The sequence below is a fragment of the Cylas formicarius genome, unplaced genomic scaffold (assembly GCF_029955315.1).
Source record: "Cylas formicarius isolate icCylForm1 unplaced genomic scaffold, icCylForm1.1 PGA_scaffold_9__14_contigs__length_23061073, whole genome shotgun sequence".
Taxonomy (NCBI): Eukaryota; Metazoa; Arthropoda; class Insecta; order Coleoptera; family Brentidae; genus Cylas; species Cylas formicarius.
Window position 1 is genome coordinate 6,311,296 of NW_026844365.1, and position 19,727 is coordinate 6,331,022.

Here is a 19,727-nt window from a genome sequence, read left to right on the forward strand (position 1 = left end):
TTGAATGAAACGCTTGTGCCAACAATGATATATTACAAAACCATATCAAAATTTTCTCCACATCTATCCAGTAAGAATTGTTCCTATGCATGGTTGCTGGGCGTAAGACAATGCAAATCCTCTGTTTCCGGTATCATTCACTTCGTTGGAATTCGTTACAACGGTCAACACAAATGGCTTAGAGTTACCTGGAAGGAAAGACATGGATATATTGTTATAGTTATTTTTGCATGTTGGTTAGGCTACAATAAAAAAGCGCGAAATACACTTTCTTCAAATAAACTTTTTCCGTTTCCTGTTCTATAATAATCAATTGCTACCTAATCTAGCGTACGAAAAGTGGCACTTTAAGCTGGTAACTTATAACGTATGTTTGCGTGTCATAGAAAAAGTTTGAATACAAAAGTTGCATGCGATGAACCTTTTTGAATTTATTGACGATTTTTGTCAATTCCGCGACAATATTAATTTTGTTTTAAATAATGAAAGTGGTCTAAATAGGTTAATTATATCGCGAATTTGTAGTAATGCAAAAAGTTCTATGATCTTTGTCCCACAAGAAGAAAAGAAGTCCAGTGGCTTTAAATCCGGGCTTCTTGCCGGTCAGATGATATCAGGTGATGAAGGGTGTTAAATTTCACATTGTTGGGCACTTGGAAATCCACGACCAACTCAGGAACCCCATTTTCAAGATAGATTTTCGGTGAATATTTCGTGGCACATTATTGATGACTGGTAGATTGCAACGAAATTTAGTGATTTCTTGGAAAGCAAGGTAGCCTGATCTTGATCTCTTGGATTACTTTTTATGAGAAAAGAAATGTTCCTCTTAATGTGGATTCGCACCTCCTCAATTTGGTCTACAGAATCTCTTAATCAAAATTATGGAATCCGGTAGATTGGAAGTAGTTCCCTGACTAGCAACGTCACCTGACTGAAAACTTTGGTTTATACAGAAGTATTGAAAACAGAGAGAAACGGGTAGCTAGAATTATGGATGCCGCAGAAACTATTCGTGCTGATCCGGAGACTGTTAGCACAACTAGCATTTTAATTCGTAAAAGGGGCAAACCAGGTGTAGTGAACATTTTAAGCAACTATTTCCATAAAATAAAATATAAATAAATAAAAAATATTAAAATAAAAAATTAAAGAGTCTCTATTAAATTGTCTTTAAAATCCGGGCAAATGTTCATTTGACATTTTAAACTTTAAATCACCCAAACAACACTCCCAAGCTATGACAGTCATGTCATTGTACACCCTGTATACAAATAAAATAATAAACGTTACTTGATAAAGTGACAAATCCGTTTCCGCAGAATCTGTCTGTGTTGAACAACGTTCCATTCGGGAATATCGGAGCAGGTACTATCACAAAGTCGGTGGTACAGTTGGTGCCGGTTTGAGAAGAAGCTGCCCCTATGGTTCCATCCACCACCGCCGTGAATGTATCGTTTGATACGGTGAAGGAGTATATATCGCTGGTTTGTGACCACTGAATGCTACAGTAACCTGCAAAAATATCATGCATTCTATTTATTATTATAATATTTATTATTAATATTATTATTATTATTATTATTATTATTATTATTATTATTATTATTATTAATATTATTATCTTTAGTAACAAATTTGGTAAGATTTCTCTCTACACCGAACTTTTTGTTACATTGTACGGACCATAACGTTATCCCCAATTTTCTTAAAATATCCCATCACGTCAAAACCTCATCCGCTGATAAAATTCTTCGAAAATCTAGTTTCGCTTTACTTCGAGAAAGAATTCCTCACACTCTTAAGAAAATAGACCAATCAATAAGGCTCTTCTGTCTCTACACCTTGAAATTTCTTCCATCTTGTCCCCATCAGAGTTCGAGACTCTTTCAAACATGATTCATGACAAAGCTTTAATTCTTCGTTTATCTACTACCCAAAATCACATCCAGAATTTTGAAAAACTAACGTCAACAGTAGGAGAACCACCAAACTTTTATCAACTACCAAATACTGCAATAAATGTATCGTCGCACGACTCAGTTTCAGTGAAGCTCTGAAGAAGGCAACAGGATGATTGGCGAAACGTCAGCAAGTTTGACTCAGCAAAAACTGAAACAGGAGGAATCCAGAAGTTTTGTAAAAAGTATATTCTATCTATATATTCTAAACAACGGTTTTGGGTGGTTGCCGCTTTCCCACAAATAATCAATGACGTAGTGCTTATTTTTTGATTGCTCTCGCAAATGCTCTATAGGATTGAAGATGCAATAATACAGTGGAAATCGTAATGCTTTACCGGATGCCCAGTTTTACGGGGTACCCCGTTTATTAATTACGTTAGAGCAATAAACCAAATTCTTTAATCGGTCAAAATGTATAATTTTTTGATAATACGATTAAGTTTTTAAAGATCATCTCATTTATCTCATAATATATAAAACTCTATGGGTTTTTAATTTTAATCTAAATAAATTAAATGTGTTTGGATCTTTATAGAATATGCCTACATTTTTAATTTTCTAAAAGTACTGTTTATGTCTGTAAAGAACTTTTTGGGAAAGTATACAGGGTGGCTCAAAAACCGTGACGAATAAAACATAAATTTGTTTAAACGGAACAGAATATTTTAAATTTTTTTTAAATTCTTCAAGTTGATATTAACAATTTTTCCAATATTTTAATTTTTCTGAGAAAAAAGATCATATTTCGATCATTTTAAATTGAAAAATCTCGATTTACTTAAATGGTACGCCATATATGTTATTATTTTTTCTGAAACATATTACAGAAACCTACAAATTCAGGACATATTTTAATTTTTTATACGTTTATTAATTAATATTATGTGATTCATAATATACTGGGCGACGCGAAAAAATACGTTGTTCTCAGTAACAGTTTAGGCGACGGAGTACCCCAAAAGTCGTATACCAACTTGACAATATATTCACTGTTGGATGGAACGGTTTAAATCTAATTGTAGTATTGAATATGAAAAACGGAAAGTGGTATACGGAAATCCTACCAGTTAGAAAAAAGAATTTTTTTTAGCCGCCTTGTATACCTTAAAATAATTTTGAAGTCAGCAGCCTTTACTCTGTCTTTCTCTCACCACGTACAAGTAGCAAAACTCAAATAGAAATTCGCTAGACATGCCCTGAGACAAAAAGGTGAAAGACAGAATCAGATAATTATGAACTGGACACCGTGGAATTACAAACGGAAAAGAGGAAGACCGCAGATGCGATGGCCAGAGAAATTACAGACGTTGGATCAAGATCGATGAAAAGCACCCACGATAGAAGCCTATCTGTAGAGGCAGATGTTCAGGGTTGATTAGATAAATAAATAGACATTACCTGGTTGCATTTGGATGCACACTCCGTAGTTTAGGTTCGCCAACTGCCTTGTTCCGTTGGTTATACCAGTACTGCCGTAATTAAAGCTTCTAACTGTACCAGATGTGGCAGTGTAGTACTGTAGGCATCCAGTTGGGGCTGTAAAAAATATGAAATCAATCATCGTATGTTACGTGTTGCATACTATACATTTTTTGCGGTTCTTACAAATGGAGCGAGGTTTGTGGGTTTTAAATATCTCCCCAAAGTATCCATTCGCATCTTTTAGTGCTTATGAAAATTACCGCCCAGACTTTAGTTGATTTTAACAAAACCTTTGACAAGAAAAATCATGAAAGCTCATTAACTGGAAAGGATGGAAAGATATAACAAAGGCATAATGAAAGTGTTTAGGTGATACAGAGTGTTTTCGGAGGGAAGTGCATGCGATGCATGAAAGTATTCATTACAACATAAATTAAAAGGAAATAGTGTTTCGAGCTCTAGAAGGCGTAGAAAGTCCATGGCCTGGTTAACTTTGTTTGTCTATTCTTTTCTGTCTTGTGCTTTCTTCGCCCATCCAACTCACCTTAGACCTCCTCCTCACTCCAATTTTTAGATTAGATGGGAAAAAAAATAGATTTGGCCTCAAAATCTAGGAGGGACGCGCTGTTAAATGGCAATGACATCAAGTCATCACTATTAAAATACAGGGTGGTCCATTTAAGATGCTCCTTGTACCTTATATCAATAAGAACGAAACTGAGGAAAAAACGTAAAATATAAAAAGTGTTTGCCCCTGGGCGTATATTTTATTTATATTATTTTTATGAATACATTAAGCTGTGGAAATCATTGACTGAAAGAAGCTTCCTATTGGACTTTTTAAACTATCTTACGGATACTGTTTTTATGCTTGGATTGAGAAAATTATAATATAGCCTCGGGGATAGTTCAAAAATTAACCTCAGCATCTTTTCTTGCTGGACGAGCAGCTTATTTACCTTTCCAGGGACAGTTGCAGTTGATTAAGGCCACCTTCAGGTTCCACGCTCTTCCAACGACAGACGGCCCGGTTATAACCGACACCGTGATAGAGCTGTTGCCGAAGAAATCTACGTAGACGTGTTGCCCGCTGTTCTCGCCACAGATTACGGGAACTATGGACGCGCCGCCAGTTATTACTAGAGCGTCCGTGACGCAGGTACCGTTTTCGTTCGGCTGGGCGAGCTGTAGCGTCAAGAAGTCGATTCGAGCCTGAAAAATGGTTACGTGCGATAAACGTGCTGGATAATTAATCCCTATCTTAAAGTTAAGGCAATGGAGCTGAATTATGGTGCTAATAAATAAATTTAAATATATTTGCCACCGTTAAAGGACAAATAATTGCAGGTATTAACTATTTGCAAATCATTGCATCTTGGTTATTTTCGCATTTGGCATTCCTTTTTACCAACGCCCCTATTACGCAAAATCTCAACATTTTTTCATCTTAATTGCTTGCTTGTCTTGTGCCTTCCCCATTATCAGCAGATGAAAGCCTTCGATTGTTTCCATCTAAAACCAATTAACCAAGAAGGTCCCTTTCGAGATTCGACCTAACATACGTTTTACCACTGAATCATTCTGTTTACGGAAAACCTACGCACACAGACCGATACCTTAATGCATGGTCACATCACCATCCGGCCCAAAAATTATCGATTATCAACCGTCTGGTTTACAGAGTCGCAAAACCATCTCAACCCGGGTCACTGCCCCCAGAATTGAAACACATCACAAAATACACTTCACTACAACCTTCCAAAAACAATGAGCACCAAGCAACCCCACACTTGGCACTATAGTCCTTTCTTGCAATCAAAATATCACTGACCACAAAAGTTCAGCATTCCATGCATTTGTGAAATTAAAGATGCCGTCAACAAAATTATCATGACCTTCTTGGTTTTTGAGATGCAGGGTGAAATAACAAATGTTGGATTTTGAGACCACTACCTTACCTCCCATGTCTTATGATTTATTAAAGAGTTTAAAAAACGTTCAAATAGGATTAATTTTTGTTTTTTGTTTCGTAGAATCCAGTGGCGCAGTTTTGGTTAGTTTCTTACTTGCTCTAGTCGTTTTTTAATAATAAAGCAAATATACACATTTTTTAATCGAACACCGTATATATTATTTTTTACGTTGTTGGACATCATTAAAGATTTTTAAAAATATATATTAGAATGAGGTCGATTCGAAAATTGAAAATTGAAAATAATATACTGATCGTTCCATTTAAAAATGTATATGTATATATAACTATAAAACGGTTAAAGCAAGTAAAAAAAATACTTTACTGAATTATACGGAAAAATCCTATAAGAACGTTTATTAAACTCTTCGATTTCACCCCGTATCTCAAAAACCAAGAGGACCAGCATAATTTTGTTGACGGTCGTCTTCAATTTTCCAAAAAAAGTTGCTGAGAGTCGAGTAAACTGCAAACTTATATCATAAAAAATAACCGAGATACCCCATAATGGTTATTATTTGGGTCGTAGGAATATAATTTTGTATGAAGTAAAACTCAAAACTTAACATATGCAATTTTTTTAAAACTAGTTTATTAACAGAGCACAATTTCTGAAAGGCATCAACCTGCCCTGCCATCAACATTCGTAGTAGATGATACTATTTTTAACCCGCCAGCAAATAGCAAGGAAAAACAAACAGCTCTGCGACATCGTTGAAAGGCATCGCGAATAGTAAACGACCAAGATTAGAACCTTGCGGCACCCCTGACGTGGCATAAAAGACCTCTGAAGCGGCAAGTCTAGCAATTAAACCAAAGACCTATTGAAACCTTTATTAAACAGCTTTATGACCATGATGGTATATCAAATCTGTCAAAGGCATTGTCATATCTGTTTAAATTATATCCATTTCAATCGTTTTATTTAATTAATTTAATGAATAGCAATGTCATTTTGAAAGGCGTTTTGCGTTTTTAAAGAAATCAGTGTACCAGATTCATATAAATCAACTACTCACTTGGCACGCCCCGTCTGTATTGAGGATAGTGAATGTACACGTTGAACTACCGGCGTAAGTGCTAGGAAATCCGGGACTTACGAAGTAGGTGTTGTTGACGCCAGAGGATTCACCGCAATTTCTTTGAACTGCAACATAATGGATGGATAGACAGAGAGATAGAACCTTGTTGACTACTTTTTGCTTAAAAAACAATACAATTGCAGCAAGTCATGTTGTACAGATTAAAATATTTAAAACGTAAAATGACTATTACACATTAAGAGATAATTTTGTATTACTCTATGCCTGAACATTTGACGGTAGTTTATTATACAATCCCATATTCAACAAATTCTTTTGTCATTTGGTATAGTTTTTTATTGCGAAGGAAGTCGCTTTTTCGTGTAGGATAATCATGAGCGTGTCTATGTCTCTGTGTACTTCTAGCATTTGATTTGAAATCAAGATTTGAACATTTTACTGCATTCGGCGGAAAACGAAATAGTTAGTACGAGGATTTTCGGACAAGCTGTAAATAAACATCAAACCGCAAATAGTTTTCCTTTACATAGAAAAAGCACCAAGAGTTTCGGGAAGGCCAAGAAAAAAACATGGAAAAAGCAAATAATGACAGGAATTAAAAAAAATGTATGTTTGTTTCACTGTTTGAATATTCAAAATTTTCGGAATTGGAACCAGGACAAGGAATTTCGTTTTATTCATACTCGTGGCCAATATAATCAAGAAATCAATCTTACGATGGGAATTTGCAGACATCATATTATTGGGCAATTTTTTATGGAACTACAACCTCACGGTAACAACCTATTTGGACTTATCAAAATCAAACTGAAGCGCCACTAGAAGAAGTTCGCGGAGATCAGTATATCTGCTACCAGATACATAGTCGACCCGCTCATAATTCCCGTATCGTTATGAAGTATTTGGGACATTCCTGTTAAACAACTCATCTTATAGAAGAATAGCTTTCGCGCTATCTCCTCGACTAGCTTCCAACTAGGTATACTTACAGAGACAACATATCCCTGCTCCGTTTGCACAAGTAACTGAACCAACTCCATCCAAAAACTCGCATTGTCTTCTGGTGTAGCAGGTACCATCGAAAGTGTTGCCACTGTTGCATTCTCCGTTTAAAAACCGGACCAGTCCCACTCCGAAGAAGGGAAAAACTGTCACATAATAAGTTAAGTTGGATTTGCTAATAACTTTTGAAATCGCGAAGGACTTACAGAAAAATTGTTTTCCATCCCTCTCTAAAGCTTGTGCGGACGTTTCAAGGGCGTTTTGTTCGGAGCTGGTACCGAACGGAAGACATATTGACGCACTTACGAAAAGGGACAGTCGTATCAGATTCATAGCAGGAGTACCAATGACCGCGTACGGAGAAATAAACGCAATTAACACCTAAAATTCGGTCCGATTCCAAAGATACGGATGTCAATATTTGGTCAACGGTTTTCCGGTTTTTAACGTTGCACGCGGTTATTTCCCAAATCGCTAAATATAGGATTTGGTCCATCGCTTTCAGTTTAACTCTGAAGCAGCCGACAGGATGATTGGCGAAACGTCAGTAAGTTTGATTTATTGGCGAGTGACGGACGACGAACAAGAGGATTTGTAAAAAGTATTACATCCCGTGGAAGTCTCATTCTAAGGACAATAAGTATTCTTGAAAATTCAGTGTATGTAGCAAAAAAATATAAACCTTTTTTTTAATGCGAAGAAATAATTAATTAACTATTTTTTTACCCTTGCTTATTTTTGCGTAAACATGAGGGGGTAGTTTGTTATACAGAGCGTTTTAATAAAATCTTTTATTTAATGGAACATCCTGAACATTATACATATTTTATTATATATAAAGGGGAGTCAATGATGTGGGTGTCATTAGGTAGTTTACAGACGGGTAGTAATAATACAAAAAGCCTTTATCTTACTCGTTTATTAAACACTCGCCCCGCTGCGCTCCGCTCAAGGCAAACAAACTCGTTAATCAAATGCCGTTTTTCTACTACGGTGCTTGAATATTTAGACACGGCATTTCCCGGACAGTTGATTGATTGAAAGGAATCATTAGAATATCCTGCAAGATCCCCACATATTACTGCACTTAATTTTTTTTGTCTGATGGACAAAAGTGTCTAAGGAAACACCACAAAATTTAGAATCAGATCCGAAAAAATGGAAATTTATTAAAATATCACACGTATTATTGAATGAAACTTTGGAAGGGTTTTTAAAGCGATTAACATATTGTTATTGTTATTAGTAATTTTCAACGCCTAACAAAAAAAATTCTTTGACGTGTTTTTCATTGTTTTGCTCATAAAATTAAGAAATAGTTAAGAATAAATTTTGGCGCCGATTTCTATAATGCATTTTTAAAAATGGCGTTCCATTTAGAAAAGAAAATTTGCTATCTAAATCTATTTTAAGGCATCCAGTATATTTTCCATATACCAAAAAAAAATGCTGAAGAAAAAATATATTCTTCTATAAATGATGATGATTTTTATTGAATTTGTTACATATTTTATCCATTCAGTGTATTATTCTCTATTTTTCCTAAAAGTTTCATCTACATCTACATCTACGATCGGTAAGAGAGAAAATTGCTGCGACGAAACAGGTGGAAAAAAAACAACCAGTCTCAGAGAACACCAGCGATAAGTGACTTTTCGGCAGATCAGCAGTTTCTAGACATCATCGCAGAACAAGACACTTGCATCTATGGTCACACTGAGAATGCAGTGTGTTGCTCTCAGAACTGCCGATCACGTGACACAGTTTTAACTAAATATAAGGGCACAAAAACTGTTTAAAGGGGACCCTTTTGAACTCTATAACACAATACTTAACTCTAATTCAGAAGTCGTGTGTGTGTGTGTGTGTGTGTGTGTGTTTATCAACAGTGTGCCTCTCTCGAAACCCAATGAACACATCGTAAGTTGCAAACAAAATGTGTGACTTATTATCCAAACCAGAGAGATGGTTGAGATAGTTATGTTAAAAATAAAATTCAATGCTGTTGGTCATGATTACGTTTCACACAAGATGATAACGTATGTTCTTCCGCATCTATTCCCAGTACCTGCATGCCGTATGTAATGCCTGACAGCAATATAGCACAACAGCAGCACAGAATAGCGTTTCTCATCAATGCATATATTGTCGACAAAAAATATGTGAAGCATATTCCGTGATTCATATAAAAATCAGTAAGTTTTTTCTCAAAATAAATAAGAACTAAAAGTTCAGATTTTCATATATATATATATATATATATATATATATATATATATATATATATATATATATATATATATATATATATATATATATATATATATATATATTCTCACGTATTGATTCACGGATGGAAAAATGTGATGACACTATATTCCGGGATATCATCCGCTCGCTCGACTGGAATCCTGCAGACGTTTCGCCAAAATATCACTTGGCATCTTCAATGCTCGCGCTCCGAAAACACTTCGAACACTTCGAATACTGGGAGGTTATCGGCTGTGCGTGCGGTATTTATACCCGGCGCCGAAGATGGTAACGGTGCTGCTTGTGTGGGAGGGGAGGTGGCTCCGCTCCTCGAATTGTCGCTTTGTAATTTCGCCCGATCGTAGTTGCGATGTCCCCGTTGGCTGCTGCATATCGCTCTGCTGTTTGATTATCGTTCTCCACGTATTGGATAAATGCAGAGCGTAGTCTCTCGTATTCAGGTGTTCGGACTTTTCTATCTCGATGGCCTCTCTTATAATCCTAGTCCTAAAATCAGGAATATTAGCTATTTGTTTGTTTCTTATGGCTAAACGATGTTCCTCGAGCCTGGCTGAAATCCTTCTGTTGGTCTGTCCCACATACGTCAGGCTGCACGATCCGCATGCTGCACTGTATACTCCTTGGTTTTCCAGAGTAATTTTTTGTTTTGGGTTTCTTAGGATTGCTCCGATGGTATGATCAGGTTTGTATGCCGTTGATATGTCGTATTTCCGTAATATTCGGCCGATTTTGTCAGTAACCCCTTTGATGTATGGCAGGACAGCGATCGATCTTCGTTGGGTCTCGTCCTACACTCTCTGCTGCGGCTGTTGTTGTCTACCGATTGCATTGCTGATGATGCGCCTTTGGTATCCGTTTTGTCGAAGACAGGTACTAATTTTTTTCAGTTCTTCATCTCTGTTCCTCTCGTTTGTGAGCCTGAAGGACCGAGCAATTAATGTGATGTGATGTGATGTGCACATCTAAAAAGGGCAGACTGTTATCCTCTTCAAGTTCAATTGTAAATTGAATCCTTGGGTAAATGGAATTCTGATGATCTAGGAATTTCAAAAGCTCCTCCTAACTAACCAAAAGGCCATACAACAAATACGTCATCAACGTATCTTGTCTATAGTTTTGGCTTCAGATTTGCCTTCTCTATTGCTTTCTTTTCGAAGTAAATCATGAAGAGGTTGGCAATCACAGGTGAGAGAGATGATCCCACTGCTGCTCCATCTATTTGTCGGTAAATTTTCCCGTTGTACATAAAGTAAGCGTTTTTCAGGCAATGTCTTGACAGATCCATTATGTATGGCGGAAGATCTTCGTTTTCTTCTATAAGCAAGAGTGCCTCTTCTACCGGAATGCTCGGGTAGAGGGATTTGACATCGAAACTTGCCATAATGTCGTCCTTGTTCATCCTGAGAGAACCTAAAATCTGAGTGAAATGATCTGAGTTTTTAACATAGGAGTCTGCCTTTTCCACTATGGGCTGAAGCGCACTGGCCAGATGTTTTTCCAGCTTGCACAATGGCGATTTAAAGGCGCTTACGATCGGACGCAAGGGACCCCGTCCTTATGGATCTTTGGAAGGCCGTAGAATTTTGGGCAACGAATTCCATTCACCCAAGGATTCAATTTACAATAGAACTTGAAGAGGATAACAGAGGTAGCAAGTTTTGAATTTGATATTAAGCGCTGGTGATTTATTTAAAAAAAAAACAAAATATTAACGAAAATCAAAATATTCTATGTATTTACAACAACTAATGGATTTACATTTCTACAAGCTTGCTGAGTGAAAGTCAACGCGAATCCTCTGTTAGCGACGTCGCTAAGTTCGTCGCCGTTGGTGACCGCGGTCAAAACGAAGGGCTTTGAGGCACCTGAAAAAAAAAACAGACCACGTTATTTAGCCCAAATGGACTTTATATTAGTAAAATGAAACTTATCCTGCGTTATAAGCCCACAAAGAATACCAAACCAGCTCCAAGTCCAAACAAGCTTTGACTTTTACGTGGGAAATAAAATTTTCAAGGAATCTCTCACGGGAACAAAGTAAACAGATACATCGTTCAGAAAAGATAAAGACGAATTCATAACATATGTAACGAAATTGAAAAATACGCCAATAAAAATGGACCAACACTACTGAGAATATAGAAAGATGACGCCTTTACTGTGAAGAACTAATGGCCTCAGAAGCCCTACCCAGTACAAATACCTACTATACCTACCATTCTCCGTAGTGAAATCGTATCGGCGATAAGAAAACTGAATAACCACAGATACCAAATAATAAGATTTTACCTATTTCGTCATATACGAAAATGGGTTTTTATTTTTTCGCGCTAGATAAAATTAACAAAAAGACAAAAAAGAGGAAATGGAAAAAAAAAAGTTCGTCCAAGGCTACACTTACACAGTGTTAGGTCGCTGAATAGAGTTGGATGGTTTCAGTAGTGTAGGAATTAGGGATGACGTTATGGACCCTACAAAGCAGACAAAAAAGCTTTATTAATTTTCCCGACGCAAGAGGAATCGAGAAGATTTTTAAATAGTGTGATTATTTAACTTTCGATTAATTAAATATGATTATTAAATGTAAAAACAATCATTTTTCAAAATTCACTTACTAATAACGGTTGGAAATTGGTTTCCGCAAAACCTGTCTGTATTCACCGCTGTTCCGTTCGGAAAAATCGGATTGGGAACCACGACGAAATCTGTGGTGCAATTATCTCCCAGTATAAAGCTTGCGGGCAAACCAAAGAGTACTTCCACCAATGCAGTGTTCTCTGTTAAGGTGAACGACGTGCTATCAGCTGACTGAGCCCACTGAATGGAACAATACCTGTAACACACTCATTCATCAACACATTCATCCAATTTTCATAAGTTTTATATATATATATACTTTCTTTTTAATATTATTTAAGATGTCATGTATGTGAGAAACTGTTACCAGATTAAATGAAAAATGAATCGAATCTTTAACTGCAGTCGGGACATCTTGGAAAGGCGTAAAAATTCATTCAGTTGGTTGAAGTCGGATAGATAATTTAAAATAAAACTATTTTTATTATTACACTTTTCGATTAATAAAATTATGAGAAACGATTTACCCCGGAGCCATGGCAATACAAATGCCGTAGTTGGTGTTGGCGATCTGTCGCGTCCCTGGCACCGAAGTACCATTGTTGTAATTAACCAGTGCGCCGTTGATTGAAGTGCCATAATTGAAGCTTCTGACCGTTCCCGTCAGGAATGAGGTGTCGTAATACTGAAGACAACCGGTCGGTGCTGAAATCAACACCAATCAATTGCGATTTTTTAGCTAGTCCTATCAGAGTACTGAGAAAAAGACGCTTTCTTTCTCAACAAAGTCGTATTAAATTAACTATCACTTTCTTTATTCTTCTAAGAACCTTTACAAAATCAAAAGGTCGATGAAAATTCTGTAAAATCATCAAAAAATGGACGCTGCAGCGGCATACCTAATGTGGGGCAGTCGCAGGCGAGCTGCGTGGCCTTGAAACTCCATATCCTTTCCAGGTCCGCCGTGGCACTAGTGGTTATTGATATTATTATGCTGTCGTTTCCGTTGAAATTCAGGTAAATGTGTTGACCGGAGTTCTCACCGCATAGTATGGGAACGTTTGACGCTGAGCCGGTAATGACCATCGAATCAGTCACGCAGAATCCGTTTCCGTCAGGCTGGGCCAGTATAAATGACAAAAAATCAAGCCGTACCTGCAATATATAATTTTTTTTAAAATATTTCTTGTAGTGATTTAGTGCCACCAACGTGCCACGATAATAATAACATTAATAATAACCAAAGAACTATATTGTAAAAAACTGTAGAATCTGTCAAACTGAAATAGATGCAATAGTCGGCGATATTAGAAAGACGATAAACAGAAGCGAAACAGAGAAAACAAGAGTAAACGAAGACGAATTTAAAAATCAAAAAATGAAACACGAAACTACAAGCTACCACACGAAGAATCTTTTGAAAGGAAAATAATAGAGAACTATGAAAAACTCGGAACTGAATTTTGTGCGCGAAATAGGCTACCTGAGATAAAAATGGCGAATGAAGTACGGAAATTGATTGCTTGGTTGGTTAAACAAAAATCAGGTAGACCTGCTAGGCATCGATTCACTGGTGTATGCTACAGCAGCAACGATATCAGAAAATGTACTGGGGAAACCTACAAAAACAAAAAACAGACAAAGATCTAGCATGAGCTAAAAAGAAAGATTAAAAGATAGAATACAGATTGAGATAATAAAAAAACTAAAACAAAGAGTAGCGGCACTGGGACAAAGACTGCAACGATACATAAGGAGAGAGAAACAATATATGCAAAATAAAAACTTTAGTTCCACCTGTAAGAAATTCAACAGATCCTTAAAGGAAAAAGAGATCAAGGGGACAAAGACAAAAGAATGACTTGGCAAAAAATAAGTACAAATGAAGTCACAGAAGCTCTTCGAGAAGTCGCTAACTGGAAGGCTCCAGTGCTTGACATGATCCCCAACTTCTGGTTAAAAAACCTGATATCGGTCCACTCTGCTCTGTGAATAAAATTTTACCAAAAACTAAGATGCATTCCTATCATGTACTTCATGAAGATCTCGTGAAAATAATTAGATCAACATTTTGTGAGTGGTCATAAAAAAGAATTTTTGAGCAAGATGATTGTTTCGAATATGTGTTCTTTACGGATTGATTGACATTCCTGAAAAACGGTGATTTAAATATTCATAATTTTCACTATGCCAGATAGTCAGTTTAATTGTTTTTGTTTTTAAATACAGTGAATAGGCCAGTTTACTTATACTTTTTAGAAGAGAGATTGCAAAATATGTTAGGTAGATAATGTGGTTCCTTCACGATGGAGCATCTGAAGTTACGAAGTACTTAAATTATTTATAAGGAAGAGGTAGCCCCCTAAATCTCCTAATCTAACAAAGACGGACTATTTTCTGTGGGGATTAAATAAAGATATAAAATAAAACAGATAATAAGAAAAAAGATATAAGATAAGAAAAGAAGTTGGATAAGAGTGTAGTGTATTTTTGATGTCTTGACCCGTTTCTATTGTTTTTATAATAAAGTTTTACTATAACCCGTTTTTCTTCATTGGTAAAGTCCACTTCTAATGACACAGTAGCGCACTAGATATTAAAATGTCATCGACAGATTTGAAATTCATTGCTAATTATGGTATAAAAGTTTTGGTTCAATACTTCGAATTTGAGGGAACACAAATACAACTTGTGACACATCCATAAAAAGCAGTAATAAGTGTTAAAAAAGTTGATGGTTGATGGTTGGCCATTAGATGAACCCTAAAAATTTCCAATAAGAAAATATTAACGAAAACCGGAAGTTTCATATATTCAGCCCTATTTCCGGAAGTAACAAAAATAACGTGAATTTCAAAACCCGATATTATTTAAATCTTTCTGTATCTCTTATCGTTACCGAGACTCAATTTTGAAACATGCGGTTTATAAAAATATACCTTACAAATGGCTAACTACTGTTGAAACAACTTTTGTATTTGACGTTTTTTTCTCAAATGCTAAATGAAAATTTTAAAAGAGGGAGGACATTATAAATGATCAACCGGTATATAAAAATTACGTAAAGTAAAAATGTTGACTAGCAACTGTGGAATTCCTAAGACTACTGTATTCTCAGTACGACTTGGACTATAGGAAACTAAAAAAACACCGCTTACCTGACAAGAACCAACGCAAGGCTGAATGGTGTAAACGCATTGAGTGTCTCCGTTGAACGTGTTAGGAAAATTCGTGCTCGTAAAGTAGGTGTTGTTGTATGAGGAAATATCGCCACAGGTTCTCTGCACTTAAAAAACATATCGTTAAAATGGTGAAAGAAAAACGGCAAATCCGCATCATCGTTGTTGCCTCTGTGTTGTTGGTGGGTGATTTCAATATTCCCTCTGTCACTGTCTCAACTCATGTTAATGCCAAACATAGATCCATACTTAACCTGAACGCCATATTGAATCTTAAACATCATAACTAATCTAAATAACCGTTGCTTAGACTTCGACGCCGAGCTAGTGAGAATAGATAGAAATAGAAAAACGAAACTGAATTTAACTTCATGAATTTACAAGTCTTCTAAATTTCACAAATCTGAAACAGTTCTATTGAAGCTCTGAAAGAGCCAACAGAATAAGTGGGGAAACAACCGACACAGAACAAATCCAGAAAATTTGTAAGTAGTGCAAAACATATTTTTTACACAATCAATCATCATCATCAAAACAATAATCAATTTTACAGGAAGTTAATTTGTCACTTAAGGACACAACATATATAATATTTTATCGTTGACTTTAGAAGTTGAGGAATCTAACGGCAAAAGAACTGCAAATTTTTGAAATATGAACTACAGTTGATGATGATTTAGCCGAAGCTAACCGTGGCACCTAAAATATGTCTCTAAAAATAACACCACAAAAACTAAATTTCGGTTTCACAAGCGTTGGGAATTTTGTTAACTTTCAAATTTTGCAACTTTTTGGTTTACCTTTGACGTCATTGATATCATTGTTAAGCTGCCAAGTAAACAATATTAAATTGTCACATACACAATGCGTTGGATTTACAGCCGTATGTCACACGATATGCTATAACGGTCAGGCAAAATTCTTAGCTCGATGTACCGTTAAAAATCAATTTGTATCGAATGTCATATCAAACGAAGCAAAATGAAAAATCGAAAAGGCCTTGCTCGTAAAGTTACCTTTCTCGAGTACTTCGCCGTGCATTTGATACGCCTAGTATTCAAATGATACAGTAAGGTGATTAAACTGAATCGATTTTTGTTTTCAACAATGACCACTTCTTCCCAGCACTGGAGTTACATTCCTGGAGCCATACGGCAATCAAAAATCCGACGCCATAACAGCTTTTGTCCCTTTTTTATTGTTAAAAAACAAACGAAAATAACATTATAGAGGGTGTTTTGTAACTGACTGTCAATAACTAAGGGAACGATTTTTGAGTCCATTTTAAAAAGAAAACTTCAAATGAAATTTAAAGGTTTCAAAAATAAAATATATTTTATTAATATCTGTAATACCAAAATAGATATTTCAATGAAAACATGTATCAACTATGTATCAAGAGGCATTACCACTTTTTTTTAATACACCAGCGGTGGCGGTAGGGAATTTCGCATGTCTATTTTGCTAGTAATAAACGCCAATTAAGATACCTTCATAGGTTCAGAATTCAGTTTCAGTTCAGCAACTTAGTAAAGTGATTCACTGCAGCAAAAGCTTTGTCACACAAAAAAACCTTAACAAACTCTCCCTTATCGGAACAGTGTCCATGAAATTCAAAACAATGATTAGTATAAAAAAACAACAATATAAAAATTAGTAAAATTAATGAATGAAATTTGAATTTTAATAAATACTTTTGATTTTCTCGGCTTAAGATGAAAAACTTGTATAGGGTTCTTATTGGTTATTCTGTTGAAAAAAAATATCGCCGAATACTGTTGGATATTGCCTTGTGTCATTCAGCCCAAATCCGAAAAATTCTAAATACTTCTGATTTATATTTTGAAAAGAGGTACCCGAAAAAACAACTTCTGAAATGATTAAAAATAAAAATTTTTAATAAAGACTATGAAATCGATTCAGTATCGTTGTATGTTTAACCCGATTGAGATTCGGTCTGAGTTGAAAGCGCAAAAAAGAAGAAAAAACACTGCGCCAAAATTTAGCATAAACGTAATTTGGCAAGAGATAGCTAAAATATCAATACAAAGCTGGTCTAACTTGAAAAACGAGTAATAAAAAAAGAAAATATTAATCGAGAAAAAGATTGAAAATATACTTATATATATATATCTTAGTAAAAGCACTATATTTCTGGTTCAAGTATAAAACAGAATCCGAAAATTAACTCTATTATTCTTACCCAAACAGCACACCCCAATTCCGTTGCTTACACAGGTCCCAGATCCGGTTCCAGTAATTCCAGCACACTGGCGCCTGGTCAAGCAAGTCCCGGAAAATCCCTCCAATGATGTGCACACGTTATTGGCGAATCTAATGACCCCTATCGGCCATCCGGGCCAAACTAAAAAAAATAAGTTTCATTTCATTGAAAGGACTTCACATAAAAGGATCAAAATAAATATTCATATTGCTAATCATTAAACCGTAGCTCTTTTTTTCTGAAATTCACTAAGAATTAAAAAATAATTTGTTGGTAAAGTCGTTTTGGCTTCGAACGCGTCATCCTAGAATAAGCTAGATAAACAACGTCAGTTTTATGTAAAAACTGTCGTAATTCTAATGAAGTTGTTGCTTTATAAGTACAAGGCGATTAGTTGTACAGTTAATTTTCCGTTCATTCCAGAACTCGTTGCGAACAAAAGGGCAACAAAAATTTAACCAAATTTGAACTGAATTTATATACTTATATACTTTATTACTTATATTATTTATATACGGGGTGAAATGAAAAAAAATACTTTGTTTGCAGTACAAGGCGAAGTATCCTAATACCAACTAGGCAGTATCTTCAGTGTTTAATGGAACGGTTGGATGCTACTGGTAAAATTGAATTTTAAAAATGGAAAATAGCAACCCGGATTATTACTAATGTCCAACGATAATAAATACTATTTTGGTTTCTTTTTGCAATGTTTCCGACATCACTTTCGAGGACGAACGATATTTCTCATCGTTTCCAAGATAATAAAAATGCCACCCTACAATACAAGAATGTTTGTGTAAACAACTTAACTAAAGTTCATTAGTTATAGGATTTATAAGAAAATGTAACACGACAGTAAATAGTAACTACCATTTCGGTTGTAGGTTCAGATTGTTACCTGTACAGCACATTGAACATTTGCCCAATAGATAGACGTTTACTTGCTAGTATTCCAAAATAGAAAATCGCAGTGCAATATTTCAAAACGACAACGGAATCGAAACCTCTTTTGTGATATTTTTCGTCGTTTGTAAGCTAATAAAAATGCCACTCTAAAATCCTGTCTATCGTCTAAAAAATTCGAATATCCTGGGAAAAACCGGTGAACATGACATCCTGATTCCTCTAACTTCAACCGATCACAAATTAATTCTCAAAAAACACAATTTAATTGTACTTACATCGGCCGGTCCTTTCTATCTGAGTTTCGCCATCTGAAATTTGGAGTATCCCAAAGACGCAGAACGCTTTCAGAAATAGCGTCAAGTTTTCCGCATCCATAGTCGACACTATCGGTGCCGTTATTAATAAAGGCGACCAACATTTTGAAAACGGTTTTCTGATGGTCTGCAATAGGTGTTAATGAATAATAGCGTTAGTAACAAAATTAGTACATAAAACACCCGTGATACAGATCATGGGCAAGGGGCGTTAAATAATTTTACATTCTTCAAACACTTAATTACTAGTACAACTATTCTAATTTTTATTTTAAATACTCGAAGTCTTGGCAGCCTACGTAGAAGAACTTTCCAATGGAGAGAGTTATACGATAGTTATAGAGAGTTATAGATAGAACGATAATGAATAATATCATTGAATCCGAAATTTCAGTCCTCGGGTATTTGATCTCCGTGTATACATTTATTGAATAGTTCTTCTAATAGTTCTAGTAATATGTCTGGTGCATTCTTTATTAGCTCCATGGGCATGTCTCCGGGTCCAGCGGCTTTTTTATTTTTCGATCCCCTTAGGGCTCTTTTAATATCTGTTATTGTGATTTTATGTACATGATGGTTTATGTTTATGTCTATACCGTCCATTTGGAATTCTGGCCTATTTTCAGTTAGTAACTTTTAATAATTACTTTTAACTCACTAGTCTCCTTTGTATTTTTCCTTAGATTCTTCATTATTTTCCATTCTTCCGATATTCTTGCGCCGCCCATGAATCTACCTACTTCGCATATCTTTATTAATATTAATATTAAGAGATCCAATCTGCTCATAACTGACTGCAAATATTAGTATTTTTTTAAGGAAATCAGTGACGTGCCACAGACTGCCTATG

The 19,727-nt window shown here is 35.6% G+C and overlaps 1 protein-coding gene across 1 annotated transcript; it reads right to left on the reverse strand.

Annotated features, from left to right (window-relative positions):
* Positions 1-25: 25 nt before the first annotated feature.
* Positions 26-18,938, reverse strand: LOC132707687 (uncharacterized). Its single transcript, XM_060679610.1, has 14 exons — positions 18,839-18,938; positions 17,634-17,795; positions 15,410-15,537; positions 13,151-13,406; positions 12,779-12,956; positions 12,290-12,507; positions 11,415-11,539; positions 7,610-7,784; positions 7,391-7,549; positions 6,378-6,505; positions 4,346-4,598; positions 3,363-3,500; positions 1,294-1,515; positions 26-188 (listed from the first exon to the last, which is right to left on the reverse strand). The coding sequence occupies exons 1-14, from the start codon at positions 18,936-18,938 to the stop codon at positions 64-66; spliced, it is 2,367 nt and encodes a 788-aa protein (XP_060535593.1). The 3' UTR covers positions 26-63.
* Between the last annotated feature and the right edge of the window lie 789 nt (positions 18,939-19,727).